The sequence below is a fragment of the Lethenteron reissneri genome, chromosome 27 (assembly GCF_015708825.2).
Source record: "Lethenteron reissneri isolate LAM-NWPU_2019-01 chromosome 27, ASM1570882v1, whole genome shotgun sequence".
In the NCBI taxonomy this organism is placed as follows: domain Eukaryota; kingdom Metazoa; phylum Chordata; class Hyperoartia; order Petromyzontiformes; family Petromyzontidae; genus Lethenteron; species Lethenteron reissneri.
In genome coordinates, this window is record NC_083805.1 from 10,417,046 (window position 1) to 10,441,442 (window position 24,397).

General features: G+C 41.4%; 1 protein-coding gene across 1 annotated transcript in view; it reads right to left on the bottom strand.

The window, feature by feature from the left end:
* The window catches only part of LOC133348551 (serine/threonine-protein kinase TAO1-like), a 29,815-nt gene extending 7,095 nt beyond the window's left edge, over positions 1–22,720 (bottom strand). The window contains 15 exon segments of the mRNA XM_061561426.1: positions 294–440; positions 1,233–1,436; positions 2,131–2,298; positions 2,638–2,719; positions 3,895–3,988; positions 4,470–4,561; positions 6,832–6,945; positions 7,501–7,597; positions 8,731–8,776; positions 9,756–9,857; positions 10,756–10,827; positions 11,760–11,892; positions 14,267–14,353; positions 16,746–16,808; positions 22,440–22,720. Coding sequence (XP_061417410.1) covers positions 294–440; positions 1,233–1,436; positions 2,131–2,298; positions 2,638–2,719; positions 3,895–3,988; positions 4,470–4,561; positions 6,832–6,945; positions 7,501–7,597; positions 8,731–8,776; positions 9,756–9,857; positions 10,756–10,827; positions 11,760–11,892; positions 14,267–14,353; positions 16,746–16,759 — 1,452 coding nt within the window. The 5' untranslated portion in view covers positions 16,760–16,808; positions 22,440–22,720.
* Between the last annotated feature and the right edge of the window lie 1,677 nt (positions 22,721–24,397).

The following is a 24,397-nucleotide window of genomic DNA, read 5'->3' on the forward strand; positions in this document are numbered from 1 at the left end:
TCAGAATGCGACTCTTACTAAACTGCGTGCGACTAAATTTACTCAAGCAACTGCCGACTCAAATAAAGTATCTTATAATGGAGACTAAACTGTTACGTTAACATTACCATTCCTCAAGAGAAATTATGCAATACATCCTGAAAGTGTAATTCCACCTCTGTGCAAAGTCATGGGATCAAACCCAACAAATGAATGCAGAACACCCGCACTGCTTAATCCCTACGAGTGCTATAATTCTGCTGGAAAAACATGCGAGCATAGGGATGGTGGTGCAGTTGTGTTGTTGCACTCACCACAGAGGCTGTGCGAATGGTCTGGAAGTGGTTGTGGTTGTGGTGGCGGTGATGTTGGCTAGCGCGGTGCGGTGGTAGCGGAGGGGTGCGTGACGTGTCTGGGTCCGAGCCCCTTCGGAGTCGCTCCTCCAGCAGGCAGTACTGCTCCTGCAAACGTAAGCACACGCACACACAAACACACACTATAGTGTATATGTTTATGCTATGGATGCAATCCAGCACTTTGGGAGTCGGGGTTGGTAGATCAGTCTGACATTGTGATGTGAAATTCCTGCAGAAGGCGGTACAGCAAGCAAGTTTGTATGCAATTCCATAACATTAGTTTTTCCCCCCACACATGTAATGAGCCATAGCTTTACATTAATAAGTTCCTGACACATGCATACATTCCTGGATTTAAGAATCTTTTAATTTCGATTCGTGCTAATGCTATGCGAATTATTCATTTAGGCTAATGGTAGGAGAGAGACAAAACAAAAATGCAGAAATGATGCAAGGCAAGTTGAGACATACTGTACAAATGACAGAATGAAGCAGAACAGACAGTACAAATAAGGGCAGACATTACAAACAAGGCATTAAAAACAAAACAAATAAACGATTCCCAATTTGAATAGTTACAATTCATCAAATCGCGAGAAGGGGAGGGGGGGGACAAAGGTGAATGGTTACCAGACGACCATAATCTCCATATTATAAGTCGCACCGTTTTACGCTGTATTTGAATAAGTTCAGTAGGCATTTCAAACCCAGTGCGTGTGTGTATTTAACCATATTTGAATATATTTTAACGAAACCACGCACAAGCCTTGGGGCAAGTCTTACTTTTCGGAGCGTCTTATAATCCAGAGAATACGGTAAATGTTACGTATACTATTAGCGAACAGGAGCGCGTGGCCTCTGCGCAAGCCGTCACACACACCTTGCCCCGTCACTCACCGGCGTCACGTGAATGACGGAGTTGCTGGACATCACAGTGCAGTCATCGTACATCATGTGCAGGTGGCCCTCGGGGTCGGGGGCCTCCGGCATGCTGGCCACACTGCTGCCCTGGCTGCCAGCGCTCACCGACGTGCTGGGGATGGACTGCGTGCTGCTCACGCTGCTCACCGTGCCCGAACGGTGAAGGTACGGATCCACCTCCTGCCCGGGCATGCGCACCTTCATTAATCCATTCAACATTGGTCGCTCATCCTTATTCACGCGTATATGGCACATTTAATTGAAAATGATTGGATTGCGTATAAGTTTATTTATCATTTGTCAGCGTTAAAGGGATGTAGGCAGATGCACATGCGGCAGGCATCAGATTAAAGCAGACTACATTGGCAGCTTAAATTGATTAAATATAATGGTTTTAAGAATAGTTTTACGATTGTCATTTTCACATTCAATAATTGTTAAGTCGATAATAGGTTCTACAGCCTATTGCCACTCCACTGCTGGATAAGGGCCTCCCCATGCAGTGCAGGTCATGGGGGTTAACTGACCTACACTAACCATGCTAGTCAGTGCAGAATGGTAAAGGCTGAGAGTATAAAAGTCGAAGTACACATAGGACAGTGCAAACAATGGATTTTGCTGCACTGCCCTTTGCTGACGTGACCACACAGAAGCCTACCACACTGTTTTATGCGCGGTGGCCACCCATCCAATCACTATTCAGGCTCAACCTGTGTGGCGTCTGGAATCGGATGCATTCCAGGTGATTTGGTCGAAGGCATCTTGATAGTAATGCATCATTCTAAACATATACATCAACAGCACAACGTACATTAGGGGTGGCCGAGGAATGTGTTGCACCAGACTTAAAAGGTATTATCCTGGCCAAGCTCACCTCATCGTCCTCTTGTGGCTCTGCAGACGGACCATTCTGAGTCTCCTGGAAGAGCAGCTTCTTCATTTTTCGGTACTGCAGGTTGTCCAGTTCGCGCACCGCATCCTTGGTGCGCTGGATCATCTCGATGAGTACAGACTCGGGCCGGTCTCGCATCACAAAAGCGTGCTGGATACAAGAAGGGGGTGGGGGAGGGGGGTGGGGCACAGGCGCACACGTCAAGACACATTTATTAGTCTGGTGTAGGCGTACTGGGCTAAGCCAGGCTGCAGCGTTATTGTCTGCAGTGTTCAATACTCCAAGGTGTCCGTGCAGTCTGGTGATAAAGGCAGTCCTCCGCAGTAAGCATCATCGTCTGCACCTGTCCAAATTTAAAGTGTGGGCTTATCTGGACGCCCAATCTGACCTCGTCAACCCTACAATACCCATGTGTCCAGCTCGAAATTGCGTCAACTTACAAGTATGTGCCAAAGTCACAGCAAGAAAAAAGCATGGTACAGTACTTACTCGCAAAAGGCCGGCAGAAGTGGGTCGATCCTGTCCATTCTTCTGCAAACAGGAGTCAACGAAGTTCCTAAAGTAGTCCGACCTGCATGACATTTCACAGTCAAGAGGTTGGTGTCAGTGGCTACTTATGCCAGGACAGCAGACAGAGGCAGCATGCGGCACTGAAATAATGACTGTAAAAAGGGTCTTCTTAATCTCATAGAGTAATTAATCAGTAATAACAAGAACATTACATCTCATTGAATGTTGAGTAAAACCAATCACCGTGAATGTGCTTGATCGTGGCATCTCAGAAACTAAGCAGGGCTGAGTCTGATTAGTTCTTAAGTGGGTGACACCAGGGTTTGCCATGCTGCAAGTTGGCCATTTTCTGGCCAACTTGCAACCCCTTGTTGTGGGTTTTATAGTTTCAACTTACACGAAGCCAAACACTCATGAATGTTACTGTAAAACCTCCAAACGTATGACGGTCCTAAAATAAGCCTTGGGACTGACGTTTTTACCAGGTCAATTATTAGCATTCTTAAGTAAAACGTTAACAAAAATGTATAACAGATGTCTTGTACAGTAGTGTTCAGATCAGTGCTACTTGCTTTATACTCCAATTACAATAAATAGCAGTTGATGGTGGTGAAATGTGCAAATAATTAATCATTAAATAAAGAGATAACTTCAATGGTTAGGATAACTACTTACCAGATAAGGGCCACTGAGCTATATAGCTCTTTTGCAGAAGCGACGTGGCCACAAATGATAGCTCAACGAAGTGGCTCATCATGTGGAAATTTATAGCAGCCAAATACTGTAAACGCATGTTTCTAAACATGGAGGGAAAAACCGGAGGACGCGGAGAAAAATCCACGCGACCATGGGGAGAACATGCAAGCTCCAAATAAACAGGCGTCAGGGTCGGCATCGATCCCATGGCCCTCCTGTATTCCAGGTGAGGTAGTTAACATCTTGCCACCGTGTCACCCCTATATAAACAGTTGACATGTACATAGGCAACGTCATGTTTCAGACAAAATAATTTAACTCAAGCATCTGATGACTACACGCCAGTCATGTCCAATTATTATGGTAGCATAGTAAATTGTTGAAAGAGGGGACAGGTGTGCACACTTGCTAGGGGCAATTAGTAGCTGCTGCTTAAAGCAGAACATGGTGGCATATAGTGGCACGGCGATACAAAAGTGTGTGTACAGGGTCAAGCAAGACTCCCCCCCCCCCCCCCCCCCCATGTGGTGAGGTACTCACCACTCGGGCGACTGCAGTGTGGGAGAGTCATTCTGCGCTATGTGATACAAGGCACTCATTGCGTTCATGTTGAACAGTGGGGGCTTCCTCTCGGCTAAGAACATGGAAAGAAAAAAAGACATCATTAGGCATGGAACATTTTACCTTCCCAAGATTTGATGAACCCGTCACGATTCGGGTTCAGTTTAGTTTAAGCATAGATTCATTTTGGTTAGTTCGTCTTATTTTGTACTGTGTCATGTCGGTGGTTCTGTTTCATTCATATTGTCTGCCTTGTTTTGTACCATCTTATTTTGCCTTTGAATTAAAAATGTATGACATTTACAATTCTTAGTCCTTACCCGAGCAACTTAAAACATGCATAGCGATGCATATAAATTTACTCCAACAGATGCATAATCACACATTCTTTAGCAATACATACTGGAGAGTGCCCCAGACAAAAACAAGTAATCACTACACAATTATGTGACATTCTTATAAAGATATTGTTACAGCTGGCAGTGACTAAAATGAAATGGGCAGCACTGGTGCAATGCCATAGAGCCAATCGGGCTGCAGCAGAGTGCACTTACCCAGCTCTATACACGTGATGCCCAGAGACCACACATCCACCTTGCCGTCGTACTGGCCTTCATCCATGGCGAGAATCACCTCTGGAGCCATCCTGCACATAGGAGGGTGGGGGGGGGGAGTTCACCAGAGCAGCTCTTCCTTGGCCAGCTCTACCATAAACCGGTCTGACCATGATTGTGTTTACAACTCTAAAAATGTTTTTCCACGGTGACATAATACACGATAGATAAACGCAATTCATGTTACTAGTCGCGGGGAAAGTATGAATCATTGACATACAATGTTGTTATTACAGTATTACACAATTCTTAAGAATTGCAAAATGTGTATTATATAAACACAAGTATAAATGTACACATGTCAATTTACGTAAAAGTCCCGGAATTGAGACGTTTGGTTAGTTCCATGTAAAACTGTCTTTAATGTGCAACGAAACAGAGTACTTGGAGAAAACCACACACAAAAACTCCTTCTAAAAAGTTTTTTTTAAACAACGGTTTTATTTTAAAGTGCACTAAAAGGTAAATAACTCGATGGGACAACGGAACGTGGACGACATCTGAGCGAGCTGATTCCACAGTTTAGGGACAGCGGCGTTTTTCACCTACATAAAAAATATATAATGAATATGCCGTCCATGAAAATTATTTTATTGCTTGAAAGGAGGCAATTCATTGATGAGTTGATGCCGATTTTAATACGGGCATGCATTGCCACCGGATCTGAGTACGTGTGCAACATTTTTAATTGATTGGACAACAAAAAGTCAACTAACTTTTGATTACAAGATTTGACCACGACACAGCTTTCAAGTTAAGTAAAACCGTTGAAAAAAGGGAACAACACCTGAGATTAGCACGGTTGGCTATGTATGCTTTTAAAGAAGTTCAACATACATACATCACACAATGTTGCATAGATGGGCTCAAAACGCTGTATTTCCATTTCCTGGCTACATTGCAAACCAGAAAATATTAAAGTCTCACAATCTATGTGATCCACCAGCCCTTGCCTTGAAGGTGCTTGAATAAAAGTGTGCACCGCTATATGACACCATCATGCACCTGATGATATTTTCTCACACCGTGTTGCTTTCATGTTGTCCATTAAAGTAACACGTTTGTTGGTGTTGCTCTGCTTTTCTTTTCATTACTAATTTATTTGCATTTACAATGTTATTAAACACCTTAAATTTATAAAGAAATAAGGATGTAAAGATGAAAAGGGTCCTAGAGATGATGAACAGATGCTAACTTTAAATACACACAACGTATGTACACCAGATAACATCGCTGCTGAAAGTGAAAATTAATGTTTTCCAGCTGCATTGATGTCACAAAAAATATACAGCTATCATTTAAAACAATATCTGAAATGCTTTAGAGTACTACTTTGGCAAAAAACAACGTGGTTGGTTTGATTTTTCTGCAGTTGGTTTTCAATTAAATTGACAAGTAACAAACTCACATGTCAATAACACTGCCATTGAATTGATCATTAGTTTGCTCCTAAAACTAACATGAACCTGATATCCGATTGGTATTTACTCGACTACGACTTAAAATTAGACAGATGGCTGTTCAATGGTCTATCTAAAAACTGAATAAAAAATACTTCCTTGCTTTCAAGCGGAATATTGTGAGTAACCCCCAACACTTGGCAAACGTAAAATATAGGACTGGGCACAGTTTACGAGCCAGCAAGCACCTCAACCAAAGAAAGGCAGGTCATATTCCTTTCATTACAGCTACTTCTTGACCTGCTATTTTGAATTTGACTGCAACATTGATTGTATAGCTATGACTCAATATGCAATATGCCAGTTTGGAAATGTTGTTCAATAAGCCGAGCTATGTTGCACCCCCCCCCCCCTCTACTTGCTCTCTTTGCTGCCATGACAATAATGTATGCTGCCTTGTAATGACACAATCACAACCTGCCCGTCCTGTTTGCTCGCGTAATCAAAATCTCAAAATCTCACAACCTTACAGGAAACATTTTTGTACTGGGATTTTCCACTGCATTTGACAGTACTAGCTAATTATCATAATAGTTATATGATTAATAAATATATAACCTTGGTTTTTCATTATTTTACATTTTTCATAATCCTAAAATGACTTAAGATAATAATGTAGAGAGAATTAAAGATGTAAGCACTGTAAATAACTGTTTTAAACAGTGTGAAAGCAGACACTGCAAAGGTTGTTGTGATTCGATTTTAAGTTACACTCAAGATGGCTGGAACTACAATAGAAACAAGGCATGAATTACACTTGCTGTGTTATTTTGAACGAGCCATGGATACCAATACATCGTGGAGTTGTTTGTGAGTACTGGCTACAGCTATGCGTTGTTTACCAGTAAGGCGTTCCCACGAAGGAGTTGGCGGGTGCAGTGAGGGAGGCAGAGCCAAAGTCTGCCAACTTGACCTGGCCGGGTTCTGTAAGGAGGATGTTTCCCGCCTTAACATCCCTGTACACGCATGCGAGCGCATGCAAGCACGCACACACACAATTAAAAACACAAATAAAACAACAACCACGCGCATACCACACCCATGTCTGCATGCCTGCACACATGCATTCCTACACACACCCAATGAATAAAAACTGCCTACCCTTAATTAATTAGACGAAGGTTTATCGTGAGATGAGCAGTGCAAGGAATGCATAATTTGTATTAGTCATTAATTGTATTTAGTAAACATTCCACAAAGAACAATGTTCACAAAATGTAATGGATGGGTTAGTGGTGGATGATGCTGCGAGCTTGTAGTGCAGGTTTTGCATGAATATCACACATGATTAAGCGACGTCAATTCATTACAACAGTTGTAGCAAATAGTACATTTCCTGCATTGTTACAAATTTTATTGCAAGTTCCACATACCAATGCAATCGAGGCTCACTCGCTTACCTCTTATAGCAATTCAATGTTAACCTAAAATATGTATCACGTCAACGCTATGAAAGTGCCGCCGGTGATTGGTATTGTGAGTTCAAGGCAAATCAAATGGGACGAGATTACCTGTGGATCATAGTGTGGTTGTGTAGGAAAGCCAGACCCTGGAGAGCTCCATGAGCAATAGCAGCTATTTCAATCTCCTGCAGAGGTTTCTTATGCACTGTACACAAAAAATAAACCCAAACTGTTCAATGACAAAGCATCAAAAAACAACATCACACCAGGCACCGTTAAAGGCCAGATCGACCGAGGCTAAAGTCTTCTTTGCCTTGTGCAATTAAGATGGCTACATGACACAATTTTGAAGAGCACAATTTTACAAACCGGCTGGCCAAGCCTGACGTCCTTGGATTGGGCCAGGTTCCTTTCCTTGGCTCAATGGTCAAAACCGTTCCCTGTGAGCACGAGGTGGGTTTTCTGTGAGGAGCTCCTCCCTTACCTCGCAGGTCAAAACCCTTCTCTGTAAGCCCAAGCTGTCAAGTTAGGCGACTGCTGCTTGGCATTTCACTTTGACCGTTGCAGGCGTTACCATCTGCTGTCATTACAGCAGCAGATTCTGCCTTAAAACCTGACCTAACACTTTTCTCAAAGCTAGCCAATGTCCACAGGCACAGAACAAGCCGAGCCATGCGAGATGGCTCGTACAAGCACAAGCTGGCCAGAGCTACTCCTGTGGGGGTTCACCGTGCCCTGACCTGGGAAGCTGATGGGGTAGTTCACCCTGCCCAAGGATGCCCCGAAGGCTAGCGGACAGGAGCGCCTCACGCCTCCCTTTGATGAGCTGACACGAGGCCGGACTTGCCAAGCCACCATTAACGACCAAGGTCAAAAGTTCTACTCTTTCTCCATATGGCCATTAATAATGCCCTTACCATAGGCAAGATATTGAATCCCAACCCTCATTTGCATCATTCTTGGGCTATAAGATTCAATTTGAGCCAACATTAGCCTGGGCACTATCATGACCAGCCAGGCCACAAAAGATGAAAACACACAAATGCCACACTTTCTAAAGCAACAATGAGCAATATTTGAATGCTCTAATGCTCTAACGGATTCATTAAAGTTTATAAAATATTTGCAGTTAATAAGTTGAAACTGCTGTTAATGTGACTCCATTGTGAAGGTATCCAAAACAATCTAATATAATAATGCAGCGCTTTGGCGCACTTTATTTTTCATGAAGCTTCAAATGCCGCTCCTACTACAACCTTTTGTATTTCACTCTTGTTGTGTCCTGTATATCTTTGGCATTTATCTGGAAAGATATACTGTTTATGGTCACAATTTTACCTTCAAGTAGGTCAGATGCTGATCCAAGACAGTACTCCATTATCATCTAAAATACAGAGTAGATATTATAGCACAAGCTTGTTAATATGCAACAATCATGAATTAAAATTGCTTGACAACCACAAGTCAAAATAACCTCTTAAAAGTCATGAGAAACATCATCATAATAGGCCATTGCCTATTCACTGCTGGATGAAAGCCTTCCCCCTCAGTGTCCTGTGACATAGCAATCATCTCACTACTGCACAAATTCAGGAACGCTCTCTCCTATGGCTACTATTCCGTCACTTGCACATCCAATTGGCCATTCATCAATTACAGGAACATGTCCTGCCGAAGCCCACTTACTTTGTTTAAAGTTTTAATTATGAACACTTAACTGTACATGTTATTAGAATTTACATTTGCATACCTCAGTGTGGCTCCAATTCGTTTAGGATTTAAGAAAAATCACTATACTGTAAGAAAAAGTTACTTTTGGGCAATTTTAGTATCGCGAGTAAGCTCTGAAAAGTGCTCTCATTCAATTCCAAGCCACAGTGGAGAGAGCGCAATTTGGGATATGGCCAGTGAACCAAACATGCACTTCATTGTCGAGCCCACGGAAGAACATCCTAGTTTCAAATTTACTCCACAAACAATCGTATACACTGAAGCACATCAGAATATCATAAAGGAGATGCAGCTAATTTGTACATGAAAAGAAACATTACGTTTAAACCAGTGAGACTACGGTTACCAATCTCAAAACATGAACCACACAGTACACCACTGCCCGCTCAAGATTATTCGCCAGCAACAATTCTGATATTTCAGATATATGTTCAGCAGGCTACTTCTTAGGTCAGCCACTGGCTCACCAACCACAGCCTGAATGTACAACATGTTAATGATCAACTCTTTGCATTTTAGGATGATATTGCTTTTTACTAAAATATATTTATTAGGTTCCGTTTCATGATTTAAAAACATGTTCAATGAACGAAAATCATGCATCTTTATTTGTTTTTATCGAGTGAACTCACCCAAGCAGTGTGCTCACGGAGGTAACAACCCTTGTACTCAATGATGTTGGGATGTTTCAACTTCGTCAAAAACTTAACTTCTTTAATGATATCTTGCCATTTCTGGGAACAAGAAAAGGAATGGGGCACAGCTTGTAAGCACACGTAGCAAGGTTCACTCAAGTTCTACAGTCAGTCATGGGATGGCATGTCCACGCGTGGATTAGCAGATGTTATGGACAAAGCGGCATTAAACGGCAGAGGACTAAGATCAAGACAAGAGTCAAGTGCATCTAATTACCAATCATCTGTATTTAAGCTAGAGTCTCGTTTAAATATTTTAATAGGTCTTCACACAGTGCAATGGTATCAGAATTAAGTAAACTGTATGATTATGATATGCGATAGTGAAGCCTCCTCTTCATAAGAGCACCAATGCATCGAACACAATAATAAGTATAACCCGTAAAAACAAAGTTTTTCACTATAAATCCTTTATATGCGTGGCGGCTAGAGTCCTCTCGTCCTCTGGCTTGAGATGGCTGCCACCTATGGGTCAGATGATTGTCTGCCAGTATTAAGCAATTGGTAATTAAATATTTTATTTGTTTTCCCTAAACAGTGTAAAATTTTGGAAAAAAATTTTCACGAACATTAATTGTCTCGCACAACGAGTCTGTGTGCAAAATGTCAGCTCGATTGGATCACGGGAAGTGGGTTAAAAAACGACCGAAAGATTTGCACGGTTGTAAGCAAGCAAGCACGCAAGCATGCAAGCAAGCGAACTTAATATAAAGGATTTAAAAACAGAATGCAGTAAACCGACAAGAGGGACGTGTAACAAAATCAGTGAAGATTTCCATCCAATGCTCAGACAGAAATATTTTATTATTTTGACAATTCAAAGCAACTTCAAATCGCTGTGTGTTGCTACTGACCCTAGGAAACACCAGCATAATTTTATTATTAAACCAATTACAAAAAAAAACACTGATACAGCAAACTGAAAACATTCCCTTACCTCATTAGACTGTTTTCCACTGTAGGACATTTTCTTAATAGCCACAACCTCACTGGTGTGGATGTTTCGTGCCTGCAAGTCACAATAAAAACACATTTCTGGCTTTAATTATATAACCACAAGATTGCTTGAAGGTGATCTCAAGCCAACTTAAGTTACGGGTCATCTGTAAAGTATGTGCACGTTTGTGTACATGCAGGGGGGCTTTTTTGTTTTTCAAGCATTCAGGAAATGCATACGTATGAATGCGTATGCAAAAGCAAGATGTGTCCAAGTCGTGTATTAAGTAAAACCACATTTTAATGGAAAAATTGTTGGACGTAAAATCTCTGTACGAATCCCAGAACATGACTCACATTTCTGGCTAAGACACCTCAAACATCACTGGGTTTTTGGTGAGCATTCATGCGAAATAAATTCTAATAACAATAATTACATTTTCTATCACATTACTATGTTTTGACAATGATATGCAGTTCAATATTAATAATTAGTGTACTCAAACTATCTAGAACCAAAGATTATATATAACAGAAAAATGACCGTCACATAGTATTCATGCATGGCCGTTATTTCATATTATGTTGCAACATCATAACGCTGCAATTTACGTGAAGATCAGCCCAAACACCAAAACAATCTAAAACCTGACCATGTGGCTCTGGTAGCTTCCCTCGTAACAAAAAAATGCAGTGCTTATGTGGGCACTACCTGCATCATGTTTGTATTCATGCAGGTTACTTTAAAGTGTCAGATCTGCTGTGAGAAAGAAATCCTAACATTTCATACTACAAGACACACACATTGCTAATGTGGAGAAAATAAACTTAACAGGTGATTTGTTGTGCAAGTTACTCATGAGAAGATGAAGAATGAGGTAAGAAAAGTACCCATCCATGAGACTTTCCATCACATCCTGCAATCGCTCATGCCTCAACATCTCATACAGGTCCCCCCCCCCCCCACATATCCATCTCCCTTCATTAGTTCCCACAGATACTCACAAAGTAGACTGCACCAAAGCTGCCATGGCCAATCTCCTTGAGGTCGCAGAACAGCTTCTCAGGGTCCTCCTTAAAGAAGAGCTCTGCCACCTCCGGATCTCGAAGGCTTCCCGCCCGACTATTGGACGGCATCCTGCAAACAGGCAGAGGGAGTGGGGATCCCGCGAACACAAACAAGTTAGTACATGCTGCACGCGACTATAAAGCAAGCCAAGAAAAGCCCAATAACCACCATCTCTCGTTCTATGAACTCCAAGCATAAGTGCTACTCGAGGGTACCTATTACATAGGCTTGCGACAATACACCGATTTCTCAATTAGAAGCGATAATTAATCACGCTACATGCATCATATTATAAGAATTGATCCTTTAACATATTTTAAATAAATTACATGCAAATGATATGGCAATTAAATCATACAAACAGACAGCAAATTAGATGAAAAATAATCAATTCATAAATCAAATCATGACTCAGATTCGTGACAATTCATCTGATCACTGGAGGGCGAATTGTTACATGGTAAATTGTTATTAAGGCTGGCATGGCACAAAGGGCTGGGGTCACAATCTCCATGCCCAGCTGCTTGAGCTCCCCAATGCTGATATGAACACACGATACCAGCTAATAATTTGCATCTTGACTATTTTCAATTCGTATACGTTGGGTGTAAATAATTTCAATGCCACCTGCTGCTACAAAAAGTACAATGCACCACAATGTAAAAAAAGAACAGATTCTTTATTTAAATAAAAATCCTGAATTGTGATAATTAATTATATCGCAATGGGGCCAGGGTCAATGCAGGCCTATGGCTACCTGTAATAAAAAAAAAAGTCTCCCAGAGTAATATGTTCAGATATTGTTATTGGTTAAATTGGATTATATGTCCTGTCAAGAATGCTTAATGATGTGTACTCAAGGTTGTGGCGTACTATGCCCTGCCTGACGCGACCATCTCACCCCTCAGTTTAGTCCATGAAATGGGATTGCAACTCACTGTTGTACAAACATCATATGTATACATTTGATACACAATCGTTCAGGGCCGTGACATGCACATAAGAAATTAACTTTAACAAATCTCTCGTGTATTATAACTGGAACAATTTATAATATACAGGATAGCCCTTGTGTCAATCCACTGCTGGAATACGGCCTCCCCACACTATTGTGGGAATTGTTTGACCATACTTCCTTCCATTGGTTAGTGCAAGTTGGCGAAGAGAGGCCCAGTAAGGCTTAATATATTACTGTCCACCGACATCTGTGGCTGGAACTCAAACTCAGATGGTCAGGTTTATTATAGCTCCAGTGTAACAACCAAAGGGCCACCGTGCTCCACCCCTATCTCTCTATTCTAACATGTACTTATAATTTATTCAGGGATTATGTGTATGTTATATAAAATAGTTTACATTTTTGAAGAAAACAATGTGAACAGTCGCTTGCTTATAAACACATACAGGACACCAGGAGATAGCTGAAGAATGCTCTTCTGTGAAACATTCATATCTCTATTCTATATACTTCTGGCATTTCGTCTGAAGACATATTTTTAAGTCTTCAAAATAACTAACAAGACGGCTTTCGCTTCAGTGCGTGCATAACTCTGAAATACACTGTACCTCAACGTGAATAATACATTTTTGCATGTTAAGATTGGGCTGCTAAATTTCCATTCCTCAAAAGATTAAATGACACTGCTTATTGCTTTGGTAGCCCTCATTGAGGGTACCTTAGCTTATAACTGTCTGGAAGGACAAGGCAGGGTGTAATAAACTGCATCCAGCTTGTGCAAGACCTTTTTCTAAGAAGAGAGCAAAGGTGTAAAGTATATTGATTCTTGGAATTCAGGTGAATTCTCAAGATCAAAACTAAACAAAGATGGTCATAATACTCATCAAACATTACATAAAACACATGCATTTATGATACGATGCGTTAACAATGGATATGAATCACAATGGTAGCTTAAACTTAAGTATGTTGTTGTACAATGCATAAAGGTATCACAGCAATAACATTATAAAACCATGGTATTTACAGCTTTTTACATATTTACAACACTGATTTACTGAACAACAATACAGACATCAAGATATATTTGTAAGTTTACAATTATATTCAATTCGTGAGACCGCAAATTATAATACTGAGTGACCCAACCAGTTTTCCTTGTAAATGTATATCCGGTGGATTAATCATCGCTTGTGGCCAGGCAAATTGACAAGTCACAGTGGTCTACATGTAAATAAGTTACCTCTTGATGGCAACCCTATCATATCCATTATACACATTAACATTGATGCATTTAACCCATTTCTTTGGGAGTAAAACAAAAATTAGTTTGGAAATCACTTAACATAAGAGGTATATTTAATCAATCCGGCCAGGCGGCTCAGCAGTATTGCGAGTTGCTCGCAACAATACGGTTGCAAGTTAAAATCCTGGTTGGGGGTTGACTCAGGCCATCATCCCTCCGGGGTCAATAAAAACGAGTACCAGTTTGTGGGGAAGTCAACGGTGGGAGTCCTATGGACAGACTCGTCTCCACCATAGGATGGTGGAATTTCCACCAATGGCTCAGGGCTGTAAACAACAAATGAGCACCGCCTCAATGCTCATTTAAGCAGGAAATCACGTTGATACGTCACCGAAGAGCACGTGTAATTAAAATCTGAGAAACGTAATTTTAATTCTCGGAATTGGGTTGGTTTCTAAAATTCATTTGAGAGGCTCCTTTAAATAGATTAAAGACCATTTAGATCATGCATCACCTTTGCAATGGGGACACGAGTACAGTGTAACACAAACTGCACATAGCGCATGTGTAATATGATGTACAATTTTCAAGGCAAATGTGCATATATATGAAGGCACATGCACACAAACTATTGGCAGTCATAACCAGTTTGTGGAAATGCATTGGTTTTCTAACAGGGTTTTCCTCTACCTTCTTATAAACCACAATAATAAAGAAAAATCTTGCAATTCCCTTAGCACCCTCATAACATTGCACTATGGATTCAACCAACGGATGGAGAAATTATTTACATCAAAATAAAGATAATGACGAGAATTTCAGGAAAGCAACGACATGATTTGACAACAAATGGTCCCGTGTTAATTTAGTTCCTATGCCATGTGATAGGAGGTTTTGCTCCCTCTATTCAGAGTAGATATTTACATTTCAGCCCGTCTCACCAAATAGATCATATTTTTTTTTATTAACACCTCATTCCACCCAACTATGGTTAAAGTTTAAACAGATATGTACACTTTTCCACATTTGGCCTTTCTTTCGGTCTACAATAACACATTTTAGCGTTTAATTATGCGATAATCTGTTTCGTGAGACGATGTTGTACTGCCTGTGGCTAGTCACAGTAGCATATCTACATTTGTTTAAGAGTCGACATAAGCAGTAGATCAACCTTTGGTGATAAGCCTCACAACAGAACAAATTCTGTCGCAACACTTGCCTGTGTTATGAGATCAGGCCCTGTGAGGCAAATGCTTGCATTCCACTTATGTGGCTTCCATTGCTTAGTACACCCAATAAGTAACAAGCAGGAGGTCATGTGCCTCCTAGCTTCCTGCGTGCTTGGTGAGTCATGTGTGCCAAGATTCATGTGACTGAAGGGGACAGTGTGGCACAATTCTGGCTGCCCAATTTCACAAAACGGAACCCTGCAGTGAAATATAAAAGTTGCACCACTGTCTTGCCAGAGCACGAGCACAAGGACAATACACGACAGTGAGGAGTGTAGCTGCACGTTTATCAGTGTGTGCATGCCAACGCTATCAATTAATGCAGTTGTTCATCTCGAACGTAATGGACAGAACTAAGCATGAGAGTAGTCGTGCGATGATACAATTAAGGAAATCGTTTTCAGATAATAAGCCATATACTGAATAATTCCTTGCAATTTTCTAAACATCATCCACCACTTGTAAATACTGAAGAATAGAAAAATGCAGTCATTTAGTAATTGCATAATCTCGTGAAATGCAGCCATGGTAAATTCACAAAATTATCACAATCCGCAGGGGATTTAATGTCGGCGTAAATTATCAGGCAGACCGATTATTCAGGAATATTCTCATTGTGCATCGTTCGGTGCCTACGGCTGTAGTCACACTTACGAGGCCTTTATCTACATGTGAGGTTGGTAACTACAAAAACAGCTGCCTGCCCAGAAATATAAATAATTATGATGACAAAGCATCACGGAAGATATACTTTTTTGGTACCAAATCCCTCTTTCTTGCACCATGCTGGGAGGCTTAAGTCAGTTACAGAGTGTTACACCTCGTGCAGTGTGGAGCATCAAAATTCAGCGTCCTTCCCAGGTGGTGGTTGACAACTATGGCATGTGTCAAAATAATTAGATTTTTTACGATACATAAATTACGAAACCAGCACTGTAATGAAGCCAAAACCAGTATACAATTCCCTGCTCACACAGCTCAAACAGACACACAAATGTGGACAACTCCCAGCTTCCTTGCTGGGCTCAATGATTCAACACTAATTAATAACGTTCAATCTTTCTGGGAAGAGATTATGACACGTGGCCCTATCCAATTGCATACCTTAAGGACCACAAACTATCCACGAGCATTGGTTCAAGGGCCAACATGTATTGTCAGAATGGAACAATGACATCGCTGTTCAAACGTCTTTTAAGAACGTGATCTCCAAATTACAGCACAAATTAACCACTCAGTTCTCATAACCCAGAGCATGAAGTGTATAAATTACTAAATCAATAAACAAAATAGAATTGTTCAAATGCAGGATACAACGATTTTCAACAACCACCCAACCCACTCGGACGTCAATGCTTGGGTTAAATGTGATATGATTACAATCTTGGGTTTCCGCAGTTTCCACACTTCGCTATAATAAAACACTCTCTTCCTGTGGCGTCGGTGGCAAAGTAAGGGTTAAAGACAAACATGGACCCCTTATGCTTACCTGTGTTGATTCATGGACACCGGTAGTGTAAGCCTGTGGGGTCCAACGGATGGTATGGCACTCCTGTGAGAAAATAAAAGTACATGATTAGAAAAAACCGACCACAAACAAAAATAAAATAGCTGCTGCACTTCAGTACACTGCATTACCGATGGCTATAGATGTATGCACCTTTTGATTCAATCGAACTTGGCCGTGGTGTCAATGGGGTTTAAAATACAAAAAATATGTCAAAGGACATATATTAAGGAAACATTGTCTTCTTTTATTCTCCACAACTACGCGAACGATTTTGTTGAATTATGTATTAAAACAGTTTGGGTCGAACTTGGACACATATCTTAAATAGGGCGCCGCCCCTTGTTTTAGTATCTAGTAGTTCACCAGCATCGAGTCAAGCAAGCCTGATGGGAGACGGTATGTTAAAACTGGTCCTGAGTTTGCTTCTATTGAATCAATGCTGCAGAAATTATTCACTTCTAGAAGGCCGTGAGACTGATGGGTTTGTGAAAAAACTACCTTATATATATATTTTTTACGTGGAAACATATATTAAGGAGACATATCGTCTGCTTGGCCAACTTGAGTAAGAAGCGTCTTCACTCTTTATTACTAGCGTACGGCAATCAGTCACGTGGTCCTACACTGTACAGTACTCTTGTTTCTGGTATGCTGGTGGCGATTGGTTGCTTTGTACTCGGACAGCACAAGGAGGGAAAGACTTATTTACTAAATTAGAATGGATCGGCATAAAACAATGGAAGCATTGAAGAGGTTTTTTTTGGGGAATTCATTATTATTTAGGTAGTGCACTCAGCAACAAATATCTCCCTTTTAAATTCGCGTAATATGATATGCTTTATTCCCACGTGCTTGCATAAGCTATTTCCACAATTAGATTGTATTAATTAACTAGTCAATAAATAATACCCAGAAGTTTAAGTGCTCTCATTGCTGATAATGTAACTATTGCTGTATACTGAAAAATGTGTCATCGATTTAGTACAGCTGTAAAGGCATACATAATAGGGTATGTTTATATATGGCTCTTCTGGACATGTGAAAAAGTCTAAATAAAGATTCCGATTCTGATAAATATGTTTCAACATTTTACATCAGTTATCATTGCATCATTATAACGTTAAAACAAATTGTCACTCCACTGCTTCAATTTTTTCAAGTATTTTTGTAGATATTGCTTCATCCCCATACAGGCCTATATTAACAATGGGCCAGCAATGTTTCACATCTCCTTTGCTAGACGAAACAACACACAGCAGGAAAGAACAACAGAAAGGCTACGACTTCAAATTGTAACAGGTGATATGCCACCACACACGTGTAAGCAATGGTGCAACGTGTCGATAACGTTCTGAGAGGCTGGGTAAAAAGAAATCGAGTGTTTTGGCGCACCAAGCAGAGGGTCATAACAAAACAGGTCCTCCTTGTAAAACGGGGCCATAAATGGTTTAATGGAGCTACTCTGCTTCAATGCATGACATTAAAAAAACGGGCCCCTGCTTGTGGACAGGCTATCTGCACTTTAATTAGACTTCCCTGGATATAGGTATCAAATTAAACAAAATTACCACCTTTTAAACAGCCCTGATGATGTTGAATAAAGAATGTGCAATTATATCATTAATATGGTTCTGCCTACAAAGCAGTACCATTAAATACTTTATTGTTACCAAGTACAGGATAATTGTAAAAGCATTACATTTGGGTTAAACTATTCCTACATATAAATACTTATTGTCTAAAATTGTTCATCATTTTGGCAAGAATATTCCAAGAAGCAATGCACAATCTGGTCTAATAATTGCCACGTTCAAACCAGCATGTGTGGACAGGCACACTTTCAGAATTAATATTCGGCATAACTTGGTAAAAACACTCGTACCCTTTTTGACATTGACAAATTTGTTTGAAAGGGAAGTCAATGTTACAAATCCGTACTAGATGGATGAACATAATTTCTCATGTTGAAGGAGAGTCAGACAAGCTTACCTATTAATGGACAGCCATGTTACCTTGGCTAAAATCAATCTGCCCCAGCAAATACATCAATGAACAACACCACTGCCATGTGACAAAAGTGAGTAATCTGTAAGCACACAAGTGAGCCAGTAAGTATTAACACGGTCAAGAGGTACTATCCAACAGCTACATTCATTCACAAAGGAGACACCAATAACTCTACTCATGTGGTGCAGGTGAGCACTAAGAATATCACTGGACAATCAGAAACCTTGCACGACAACAGAACCATGAGTGGACTCACTCGTGTCAGTGACCTTTCTGTGAGGCACCACACAGCCTGGCATGCTTGACAAACAGCTAGCGATGCAAAGTGCCTCAGGACAACATACGTTGGAGAGGATAGCGGCAGGTAGTCAGGGGAGGTGGGACAAGAACAACCCTGAAGCCATTACTCTTATTAATACCAAGTATCTTTACGTAAATGGGTAGTGTTATTAAGTGATACACAGCTGCATGCAAGTCCTGAGAATAACGACTCAAGGCAGATGCTTAATTTGGTCACACTAGCACACCGTGTTCCACTGTGCAAAGTGTCAGGGGACCTTTAAAGTCCAAAAGCGGATGGGTGAAATGACTTGGCGTCACCTCCAAAGGACAGCCTGCCATTGCAATGTTACACTCACTTCTAAGCACGAAAGACTGGGTCAGGGATGTGATCTGTGATCCTTGAGATGAAACAACCTCCAACTCACTTGGGCAGACTACTGCAGAGGTGTTAAGATGAATCATGATCCCTAAAAGTGACTCACAAGGCCATCTTGCAACATCAACACACCTGCATATCTATACAATGGAATAATGTATCAGTTATTTTATAATACAATATTGTTATACACATTTAAGGTGTTTTTTTTCCTCATGCACCATTATTAAATTATACTTTTAAAATAATAATGCACGAAATTCTGCATGTTGCATAGTACGATATTAAGCACACTATTTTTGTTCAAGATGGCTTTGCAACACAATGCCTACTTAGGCCAGGATCAAGTTCTCCATATGATGATGTATGAATGTTGAACTTCGTTTGAACCTTACGTAGCCAACCGTGCTAATCAGAGGTGTGGGGGAAGGACAACAAACTAAACACAAAAAGCATGGCACGTTATTTTGGCACTACCCTTTTGCCTCGATTGTAAATTCAAAACGTAGCTGTCAAGAAAGAAATGAAGAAACAAGTACTGTATAAGTATCAAGCTAATCTTTATCCTCAACTTCCTCAATATTACCATTTAATTAGAAACAAATGCAAATATACCGTCAGAAAAGCCCCAGTGCTCTTCATATATTGTCTTGCAACTTTGCTGATCAAGCTTGTGACAGAATATGATTACAACAACAGCATGATATCCCTTTCCATTGAATTAAACCCATCCATGTTTTGGCCCACTCAGAGCATTCATCATTACAGCTAAGTTGGACAAGCAACCTAGGATATAACTATCGTAACTGTCCAACAGAGTTTGGATGGTACGAGAAAAGGGCGGGATCTAGCCAGAGTTGGTCTAAATAAAAGCAGGAGTTGAACTGGTGCCAAGAATGATCAGGACAAGAACCACATTTTAACACTTACAGGGGGTTATCTGAAACGCAGACATGTTTCAGCAAGTCCAATGAGCCTTTCTTGGCCCCATGATCAGAGTGATGACAGCACTACTCGCTAACTGGAAACACTTAACACATGGACCCATTTTAAACTCAATTATGTACAGCAATCGGCAAGTTTGGGAATCGCACACATTGCTGCAGCAAATGATACATCTCCTAATTTCATAGAAGTCAATCAGACCCCTCATTTGAGATTTTAGGCGAGTAACACATTCTAGCAATGACAACACTGTTGATAATCACAGTAGTAATATTGACTTTCAATATGTATAGGCTATAAAATGGATGGACAGTCTTAAAATCAAGATAACTTTAATTTAGTTAAAGGCTGCAAAGCACGAATAACCCACCCACCCGTGCTCAAAACCTATAGGTTGATAGAGCTTAAATATACAATGTATATGCTTATAGCTCTAAATAAATGTTAACATGTATTTATATCTTTCTGCCAGAAAAAGCCAAATGGACAAATTGTCGACTAAAAATTCCATGGGGAAAAAAACTGGTACGGATGTAGTCAAAAACGAGATACGGATAAGCATGGCAGTTATGACCAATAAACTTGTTTTAAAAGTCCCTGCCAAAATTATTTCTACAGTTTTTTTCTCTTTCTTGTATGTCTAAGGGACTTCCCCCCGCGTCAGGTAAGTATTCCGATGAAGCACATCATTGGCATGCTACACTTACGTAACATCTTGTCATTGTGCTGTCTACCTGATTTGTAACGTCACCCCATAACAAAAACAAAACGATGTACTTTACATAGGGCAACATACCAAGTAATTCTGAGCCTCACGCAGATTTTAAATTAACTGTATAGACTATATACCGATCAATACATCGTTTCGTTGTGTGTATATTTGTACGATAAACCGATATAAGCATGTGAAGTAAAGAGTAAGCAAATGTATACTTTTAAGAAAAACCGCCATTTGGGCAGCCGTCAATAAGACGTCCCCTGCCTGTTTGACTGAACCGAAGGAGGCCGTACGGTCCAGTGTGCGGCACGATTGAAAAAAATGACATTTATAAAGAAAAACGGTACCAATAGCCGACACTGGCCAAGCTTGTTCAATCACCGCATGCCATATCAGTAAATAGGCAGTTTTTTGCGAGCAGCGCAGGTTATTTTACACAATTTTATTTGTAAAACCTTGCTTCACAAATAACTCCACCGGGACCAACACGTGCCCTACTTGCAAACCTGTCCTGGTTAAAGAATGTTCAGCTTCGTGTGTTTCAATTCCCAGGTCATATCGCTCCAATTATTAATTAAAAGGGACCTCTATTATAGTGGCCACGTTCAGCCGTATAAGCAAATTACATTCATGTACTCTTAACCTACTGCTCAGTAATGAATATGACAATAACGTTGGTCCAACACGCGGCCAGGTTTTTATTCATACGAGCATTCATATTTTATCAAGGCGAAAAAGTGTCAGTTTGACATATCGCACAGCAAAATGTGTCTCAGTCTGGTTCACGAAGAAAAAAAACACATGCCCAGATTTGTACAAATTTTCACTGTAAACAGGTGAGATGTACAAAACAACGCCACCAATTGGGTGGGCCTTTCATTATTGTTAACACATCACATCGCAAACAAAGGCACAAGAAGACATGGACGAGAGAAGAGAGGGGGGGGGGTCACGTATTCTTGTTGACATGGCAGCATCGTGCCATGTAATATTTTCAAATACAAAAGACCATCCCGTCTCCCCCCGTGTCTCTACTGTACGTGACCAAGATCGTCTCCACAATACATTATCGCATTCCCCGCACAACGGGACATTTTCCCAATACACATATCAAACATCGCCACGACGCCTCGAATATACTCACACATGCGACGCGTAAACAAACCAAAGGCGATCAAACGATCCGAAGAAATGTCCCGTCTTTGTGTTGGCTTTGTTTTTTGGGGGGTGGGAGGTCTGGCGCCGTGATAAAGAGGGCCCACGCCATCGGGCGTTTTAGGCCCGAACCCCCGACGCTCGACTAGCGGCTCTGCCGGGCGAAGCGCGCCGATCGCGGGCTACGTACCCACGTCGAACCGGTAGCGACGTCGCGGTCCACGGTCTCCGGGGAGGGGGGGGGGGGTTCTTGAAGAACGAAACGAAGCGACTGGTTTTTTTTTCCTCCCCCCTTCACACACACACACGGTTAAATCCCCGCCGACGAGGATGAACGCCGTGACGACGAGAAACTTTAGGCGGCGGCGGCGACGGCGGCGGCTGCTGCGGCGCAGTTTTTAATGGTGTTTTTATCGCGGCCGAGCCTTCTAACATTTAACTCGCCATCACATTTGCTACGCCAGATAAGCTGCGGCCACCGCACGGGCTTGCGGGGGAGGGGGGCGGTGTCGGTGGGCAACGGCTACCGAACGCGCGCGCCGATTGGTCCGATGGAATGACGTAACGCCAATTTGACCAATCGGAGCGCGCGCTTTGAGGCCGCGGGCGCCGCTAATGAGCGTTGGGAAATTTAATGCGGGGGTGGGGGTGGGTGGGGGTGGGTGGGGGTGGGTGGAAGTGGGTGGGGGTGGGAGGGGCCCCTCCCCCCCTTCTCGTTATCCGGATCAGGGCCCCGGGGCCCCTCCCTGTGCCCGGGGTCGGCAATGGGGAGGGATGAATGATGGATGGAGCTCTTCAAATGGCACCACCACCACACCACCACGTTGTTGTTATGATGATGATTGTTCTTAGTTCATGTAGATTCATATGCCATGAGGAAGGATCATTGCCCGAAACGTCGCCTGTTACATATGCAAGAATAGGGGTTTACCCTTTCTGGCAATAAAACAGGTGTTAATATGTAACAACACCAAACAGAAACCTTTTTCAAGGAATCATGTCTACATTAACCGCATATACTTGTGGTGAACATGCAAATACAAACATTGTCTGGTTTTTATTTATAGATATGTATTTCCCTTTAATGCCATTGTGTAAATGTTAGTTGTCCGTGTGCCAGTGCAGCAGCAGCAGCATCACCAGCAGCACAAAATAATTCGTTGTATTCTATATGTAGACTTCTTTTTTCGTATGGCTGAGGTAGATGCAAAGCAACAACTACAATTTCACATTCAAGGTGGTCAAGCCATATAACCGCGTCAGGAGTAGCACGGAGAGTATCGTTGTGATGTCTCCTTCGTATGTGTGGATCGGGTATTTCGTCATTAAACGTTGCACGGTCTGTTCTGAATGACCACAGTCGCACACTCCTGGAGAGTTTTACATTTTCCATTTGTGCATGAGGTATCCGCATCTGCCATGGTTTGTGCAGTGAATGCCATTTAGGATGGACCATTAGCTTCGTGAAATATCAAACCCAGGGATCTTCTGCGTTGGGTCTTTCACGAGATGTTTGTGAGTTCTTTTGATGATGATTGTTATTTTTACTACAGTATTTTATATGGATTCATGTACCATGAAAAAGGATCATTGCCCGAGACTTTGTTTGCATCTATTTTTTCCCTTTTAATGTCACGTTGTAATTGATAGTTGTGCTTGTGCACCAATGCCAGAGCAGCATCACCACCAGATACTTAGTTTTAATTTATATGGAGTGTTTCTTTACATTAAAATCGGCTTAAACCAGCAGTATTTGTTTAACAAGCCTGTCACTGCTGATGAGATTCAAAATATCGAAATTGAGCTAGAGTTTGCTTACTTCAGCAAATGCTGCTTCATTCATTTGGTCTGGAAAGCCAATAGGATGATGGACGAAATCATTGTATGTGGATACAAAATTAAGTTCTGCTTACATTTCATTTCACGTAAAAAAACTGCCACTCTCCATTGACCACCACCACCACGACATCACAGTGGCCCCTTGATCAATACATAAATAAAGTCTTATTTACTTAGGCAAGCTTCGGTGAGTTTCAAGAGTAATTTTCAGGAGACACAGTATTTCGAAAGCCGTGTGGAGCTTGCGTGTTACTGAATGAATGCTGCTGAAATTATGCATTCCCAGAAGGCCTTGTGGCTGATGCGATG